The following is a 7,707-nucleotide window of genomic DNA, read 5'->3' as shown; positions in this document are numbered from 1 at the left end:
AGAGATCGTGTAGAGATAGAGATAGAGAGAGAGAGAGAGAGAGAGAGAGAGAGAGAGAGAGAGAGAGAGAGAGAGAGAGAGAGAGAGCTTGGTTACTCTTGTCATCGCACAGTGACACGTGAACTCTCACGCACGAACACGATCGCCAATTTGCCTTCACAGGTTTAGGGACTGTCGTAAAACTTTTGTGCAAGCTACACATATCCACTCAAAAGAAAAACAAGCTCACAGAAAAAGGTGGAAAAGGGAAGAGATCTCTATAAACCCTTCAATGCTACTAAATCTGCAGAACCCTTCAATATTACTAAATTTATAGACCTATCAATACAATTTTGTTTTGTCTCTGTAGGACACATACATATAAAGATATATGCTCTCCCAGTAATTTGCAAATTAATGACCTTTCGCGATGCAATGGTTTTTGCAACTGATTAAAAAGACATTTTCATCTAAATTAAAATCGGTCGTGAAAGCGTCGAGGTAAAGGTACACGTAAAAAATTCGCGCTAAAGAAGGGAAGTCACACTATGTGTTGAATACCTTTCACCGGGCTCCTTCAGTAGTTCCTCGGGAACGGCCACCGATTCGTCTGGACTCTTTGCAAAAAAAATTATAGAGCTTGGTTATTTTAGGGTATATTTAGCAAACACTCCTTGTACGAACTTCATATTCTCAATCTATCATCATTCAATCATTCTATCACATACTGACAGAGATGATCGGACATTAATAGACTACACAGAAGTTAATTATGCTACACTACTAATTATAGTTAATTGTGCTACATTACTAATTATAGTTAATTATGCTTCACTACTCGACGTTCTGGTGAGCCTGTGGTCGTTACGGTATTAATTTATACTAGCAAACACTCCTAGTACCGACCAACGTTTATCACATACTAACAGAGATCATTGAACGTAAGACCAGGATCTATGCAGCAGGAACTGTTACTGTTAGTTACACTACACTATACTCGTCTTTCCGGTCGCCGGTAATTACCCAGTGCTATTCTAGCTGTCAGTAAGAAACACATGATCGTATCAGTAACAGATGATAGGTGATCGTACCTGCGGCGGCTCGATCGTCGAGAAGGTCTAGAGTTAAGTTACGAGAGGGTCTAGGATTTCGTAATGTTAAGAGGAAATTTGCAAGGATTTTTCGTTCTAGTAACTTAACGACATTTCCATTAACGATCCAGGAATCGAAGTTAATGTTAAGACTAATGTTAAGACTAATTTTGTTCCTGACTACGACCCCCTGGTCGCAATTAATTACCCCATACAACTGCACATGTCAGGATCAGCATGCAACAATAGGTGCTCGTACCTGCGGCGGCTCAATCGTCGACATCAGCGCGGGCCAGTAGAACAGCGAGACAAACCTATTCTTCGCGAGCCGGTAGGCTGCAGACCGCCTCGCCACCTCCAACAACTCCGTCTGCCCTCGATTCTTCCCGGAGCTTTTCGCCGGCGTTTCGCTCGCCGCCGCGGCCGGACGACCCGACCTCGCCTGTTTTTCGCCCACTGACGCGGATTGTCGGCGACCGACAGGTGGCGCCGGCGCTGTCTTCTGGGTGGCATCGGCGAGCGCTTGCTTCCGGATGTCCTTCAGGTTGAGCGACTGTCCCGGAGCGAGATGTACGACGAACGATTGCTTACCGACGCTCACCGCGGCCGCTTGACCGACGGCAGGGCTGTAGCAGGTTGTCGCTGACGGCTGCTTCGCCAGGGAGGTTACCACGAGGTTTGGAGGATGTGCTGCCGCCGACGTCTGGCTGTCTGACGTATTTGTTGTAGCGACGCCGTTCGTTGTCGTGGCGGAACTAATCGTCGTTGTAGCAACGCTACTTGTCGTCGTAGCAACGCTGCTCGTCGTAGCACCACTCATTGTTGTAACAGCGCCACTTGCTGTTGAAGCAACAGCATTCATTGTCGTAGCAACAGCACTCGTTGTCATAGCAACGACACTCATTGTCGTAGCAACTCCACTCGTCGTCGTGCTGACAGCTGTGGTCGGAGAAATCCCCACCATGACAGCACCTGGAGGGTCGAGCACTGGTAACTGAAACACAAAAGAAACAAAGCGAATGGCTCTCAGTTGGACTCTGGATTTGGACGATGTTACGTCTTGCGTAACAGACGATGCCTGGGCGTGTAGCGTGACATGCTTTACAAAGATTTTACTTTGGGTACCGGTACTAACCTTGGTTGGCATTGACAGCAGCTGTGGCTGTGATGACCCCATCAATGCCATGGCTGTTCCTGCTTGCAGTGCCTGAGTGCTGGTCGGCACCACAGCAGCAGTACCGGAGGTAGCTTTAGTTCCTGAGAACAATCGCAGAATGTTGTTATTACCAAACACATTCTCCACTTAGAAGTTTGTTTAAACTTGGAAAATGTTTACGGGACAAGGTCTCAGTGTCAGAATTTGCTCGCAGGCACTGAGAAACAGATGCTAATTCTTCAACAGCCTCTATATAATCACTATACACATACACTATACGCCATACCCTATAAGTCCATACTCCACAGTTCACTATACACATACACTATACGCCATACCCTATAAGTCCATACTCCACAGTTCACTATACACATACACTATACGCCATACCCTATAAATCCACACTCCACAGTTCACTATATGCATTCACTATACACATACACTGTACGCCACACACTATATCTCCACAGTTCACTATACACATACACTGTACGCCACACACTATATCTCCACAGTTCACTATACACATACACTGTACGCCACACACTATATTCTTCCACAGTCACTATACACATACAGCTGTACGACCACACACTATTATCTCCACAGTTCACTTATACACATACACGTACGCCATACACTATTCTCCCACAGTTCAGCTATTACACATACACTGTACGCCAACACACTTATCTCCACAGTTCACTATACACATACACTTACGCGCCACACACTATATCTCCAACAGTTCACTATACACATACAGCTGTACGCCACACACATATATCTCCACAGTTCAGCTATAAACATGACAACTGTATCGCCACAACTATATCGTCCACAAGTGCACTATACACATACACTGTACGCCACACACTATATCTCCACAGTTCACTATACACAATACACTGTACGCCACACACTAAGCTTCCCAACATTCATAACCACAGCCAACTCATATTCACAGCCTATACACTATACACTGTACGCCACAACACTATATACTCACAGTTCACTCATACACATACACTGTACGCCACACATAATCTCCACAGTTCACTATACACAATACACTGTATCGCCACACAGCTAATATCTCACAGTCCACTATAACAATTACACTGGTACGCACACACGTCACATATCTCCGCAGTTCACTATACACATACACTGTACGCCACACACCATATCTCCACAGTTCACTATACACATGCACTGTACGCCACACACCATATCTCCACAGTTCACTATACACATGCACTGTATGCCATACACTATATCTCCACAGTTCATAAAACATGAACGGGATCATTCTGTACCAAAAAGATCCACGACGCATCCACGGCATTAGGTGCATAATACACATGATAGCGCTAATTTCTACGCTAGTCAAGAAGCAACTGTTGTCCACCTGATTTCGCCTCGCTCGGATGGGAAATGGTCTTCAACACGTCACGTATGAGGGTGCCCTTTGGGAACTTCAACATGTAAGGCTGACGACCAGTGGTGCCCTCTGTTCCGGGGATGTGGACGATCTGGGATTCACAGCCGTTAACTGCTCCGGGTTTCTGCTCCCCAGGCAACATGTCACGTGACTAGAAAGAAAACAAATAATAGGAGGAAGAGGAGAAAGAGGAAGAGGAGGAAGAAAAAGAACAAGGAGGAAAAGAAGAGTAAGAAGAAGAAGAAGCAGAAAAAGAATTATTATTCTGGTTAATAGTATGTGTTTAAATACCTCTCTATCACATATATTACGTTACATTATGTAAACTTAATCTTAACGTTACAATACAAACATACATACATAACACACGTCACCAAATACCTTCACCAGTTTCTTGCGTTTCAGTAAAAGTAATTTGAACGCTCTCAGAGTTGCGACAGTAGGGGGCAACATTGACGACTTCTGATCCTTTCCCTCATCGTCGCTCGCTCCAAGCATCTTTCTAGCCACGACTTCCACGGTTGCTACTGACGACGGATCACACCTTCCTATAACAGCAACATACTGCCATACTGGTTCATTTTTAATTTTTTTTAAACTGGTTATTCTATTCAACATATAGTTCATGAGCAGATAGCACACAGAGTGCAGCCCGCTGAGTGCAGCGCGCAGAGTGCAGCACACAGCTAGTGCAGCACACAGAGTGCAGCACGCAGGTGGATTGTCGCGGCACTGCCAAGAGAAATCATCACAACTTATCGTATTGTACGAAGCTGCACAAATAGATACAGGTTCAACCTTTTTTTAAGTGCACTCTTTTTTACATTTAAACACATTTTTTACAGTTTACAAATAACTTCATACGAGATAAATGCCACGAGTACTGTCGCCAAATATACTACAGTTCCAACAAGTTAAACACAAGTGCAGACGAACCAGAGATGAGAATTAAGATCCCCGTGTGGCGAAAAATATAAACAAATGCTCACGTTTGGCCAGCGCATCCACACGCTCCCTGATGATGTCTCTTTCCAGGAGGTTATGAAGAGCACGATCAATGGCAATCTCTTTATCTGGGTTATTGCCTCCTGCTGTGGCTTTTGCTCGATCCGAGATCTTTCTCCTACGTGCAGAGACATAACATATGTAACACCACGTCCACAAACAGTCAGCCGCTGACCTCATCATAAGGACACCCATACATGCCAACACGCACGCACGTACGCACGCAGCAACGAACGCAAGCAAGCACGCACGCACGCACGCACGCACGCACTTTCATCATTAGCAACATGCAATGTCTCACTGCTCTCTTGCACGGACGGGGATGCCATCGAAAGTTGAGACACAGGGACCAGAACATGGAAAACTTCAGGTCAGGATCACGCCAGACCGAAATGCACTGACGACACAGCGCAAAATATTTAAACCCATGCTGGGCACTTGTTCGAAAATTGGGAACCGGTGATCGCAAGATCAGCTTAAACGGCCAATGACGACAATGCGCTGTTGATCAGTGTCCGTTTAAACTAACAAGAGACGTTATCGATGTCTATTTAACGCGCTACTTCCTCTCCCACTCTACTAGCTCTGAGTAATTAGCATACGTACTTTTTCCTTGGTGGACACACGTCAGAGTTACTCTCTTCAATCTTGATGCCAAGCTCATCCTTATCGTCTCCATCGTCACAATACGACACGACCACGCTAGACCTAGATTGTCTCCTTCTGCAAACAAGCCGCAATCACAACAGTTTAGAGTAAAGTTACCAGACTGCGATTCTCTTAAAACAGTAACGTCATACGATAAAAACACTGCCATTGATGTGATTGAGCGCTTGTGATTATAAAACATCTAAAAATAGCAGCAGGGCCATAACGCTAACACGAACTTGTACGAGGCACGATCGCACCCAACACTCGTTACACGACAATCTGTAGGAAAACAAAGTCACTGGAGCGATGACAAGGGGTACCTACACACGTTCACGCAAACCTGCGACTAAAACCCTATACATCACCTAATTATTATCCTTCTCGCAACTTAATTATGTCTTCCGAATTTTGGTCAAGCTGCCAACATGTATAGCATCACTATATATACACTATATATAGATATATATATATATATGTGTGTGTGTGTGTGTGTGTGTGTGTGTACATAGTGTATATGTATGCAGTATATTTCTCTATAACATATGTATATAGTGTATGTGTATAGGGTATGAGTGTGTATACAGGGTTCATAGTAGTAAGACACATGTTGAAATAAGGACTTATAAGACCCTTTCTGGAGGCCAAAATAAGACTTTTTTACGCGATTTCTGATAGATCACCGATTATAATTTTTGATTATAATTTTTATATTTTGATTATTAATAATTATATTATAATAATATAATTATTAGTACACTAATAATATTTATATACACAATTGCACAGCAGATTTAATTATTCCGTCTTATATATACAACAATTCTTACTCTAAGTCGAGAACTAAAACAAAGAAGAGCCGCAGAGCGTCTGGGCTCATCTGAGGTCTGTTGCTACGGTTATAAACGTAACATTTAAGTCGTCCGTAGTGAGACCTTTGTTAGGCGTAGATATGTAGATACGCAGTTGCGTACACATCATTTCAGCAACCTTCTGCATTCTGCATACCTCCCAAATCCCATTAGTTGATACAAATTAAATCGCGTGCCTGCATCTTCTGTTTTATGGTGCATTGTGACCCTAACCCTAACCCTATTAAAAATAAATAAAAAATTAATTGTTGTCAAAATTATTTGTTGTTATTAAATTGTTGTAAATAAATCATGTAAATATTTGTGTTAATTGGAAAAAAATAGTTAAATGGATAAAGATAGAAAAATACTGAAAACAGGTAAATAATAAAAAATCTGATGGGATTCGATACAAGGACCTTTGAGCAGTAATCCTGTGCTGTACCCGTTGGGCTATTGAGGCTTACTGGCTTTCTAGATTATGGATGTGCCATGAATATGAGAACACTGTGACATCATTGAGGCAGTTCAGAAATCCATGTTTAACCCTCGATCCTCTTGAAGGTCAAAAGATTATCAGACACTTGCTCTTCGCACATCAGTGGAAAGCACATTTCATGGTCCTTTTAATAAAGTGATAAAAATGGTAGGTCAGCACTGAAACAAAAAAGTTTCCCACTCTGTCCATTAGGCCATGTCCTCAAAAATGTCTGATATCTGACCTTTCCCCCATTGCCCTTTGACCTGTGACCTCCAATTTCGCACTGGTGATGGGTTTCCTGCCCATCACACTATACACCGAATATTATGAGCATAGGTCGAGCCGTTAATATTTGTGCCGCAATTCCGTATTTCCTCCTATACCTTAAGTTAAGGGGGAAATATTCCCCCTCCGTTTACACATCTTGACCTTTGACCCTTGACCCCCAAATTAGTCATCCCGAGTCCTTTTCACGATCCTCCCCCAACGTCCCGAATATCGTGACCGTACGTCGAGCAGTTAAGATTTGTGCCCAACTGTTGACTAACGGACGGACGCACGATCATGCAATTCTACAAGTTGCATCTGACTACGTCAAATGAGCTCAAAATAAGGACTATTAAGTACTTTTCTAAGATTTCACCAAAAATAAGTACTAATAAAGGCCCTTATTTTATTTTTGGCAAAATAAGTACTCATAAGAATTTGGAAGACCCGCTACGAACCCTGGTATAGTATATCGTATATATAGTAATATAGTACTAGTATGTAGTACACATGTGCGTAGTATCTGTGCGTGCGTGCGTGCGTGCGTGCGTGAGTGCGTGTGTGCATGTGTGTGTGTGCATGTGTGTATGATCGTACCTGGCGCTCACGACATGCGGCTGCAGCGGCTGTGAGTCACGACTGCAATCCACGGCCTTCAGCCCCTCGCTATCACGAATCTTCGAGATGGCCTTCAGCCCCTCGCTCTCACGAATATTGGAGATGGCCTTCAGCCCCTCGCTCTCACGAATATTGGAGATGGCCTTCAGCCCCTCGCTCTCACGAAT

General features: G+C 43.6%; 1 protein-coding gene across 1 annotated transcript in view; it reads right to left on the bottom strand.

The window, feature by feature from the left end:
- Positions 1–473: 473 nt before the first annotated feature.
- The window catches only part of LOC106815901 (serine-rich adhesin for platelets-like), a 9,311-nt gene continuing 2,077 nt past the window's right edge, over positions 474–7,707 (bottom strand). Inside the window, exons 2-9 of the mRNA XM_014820429.1 lie at positions 7,520–7,698; positions 5,282–5,398; positions 4,660–4,793; positions 4,052–4,218; positions 3,638–3,821; positions 2,206–2,327; positions 1,330–2,064; positions 474–596 (exon numbers count right to left, since the gene is read on the bottom strand). Coding sequence (XP_014675915.1) covers positions 507–596; positions 1,330–2,064; positions 2,206–2,327; positions 3,638–3,821; positions 4,052–4,218; positions 4,660–4,793; positions 5,282–5,398; positions 7,520–7,698 — 1,728 coding nt within the window. The 3' untranslated portion in view covers positions 474–506. The remainder of the gene's footprint in view (positions 597–1,329; positions 2,065–2,205; positions 2,328–3,637; positions 3,822–4,051; positions 4,219–4,659; positions 4,794–5,281; positions 5,399–7,519; positions 7,699–7,707) is intronic.

This window comes from Priapulus caudatus, unplaced genomic scaffold (genome assembly GCF_000485595.1).
Source record: "Priapulus caudatus unplaced genomic scaffold, Priapulus_caudatus-5.0.1 Scaffold1231, whole genome shotgun sequence".
Taxonomy (NCBI): domain Eukaryota; kingdom Metazoa; phylum Priapulida; class Priapulimorpha; order Priapulimorphida; family Priapulidae; genus Priapulus; species Priapulus caudatus.
Note: the sequence above shows the minus strand (reverse complement) of the source record. Positions and strands in the feature narration are given on the sequence as shown.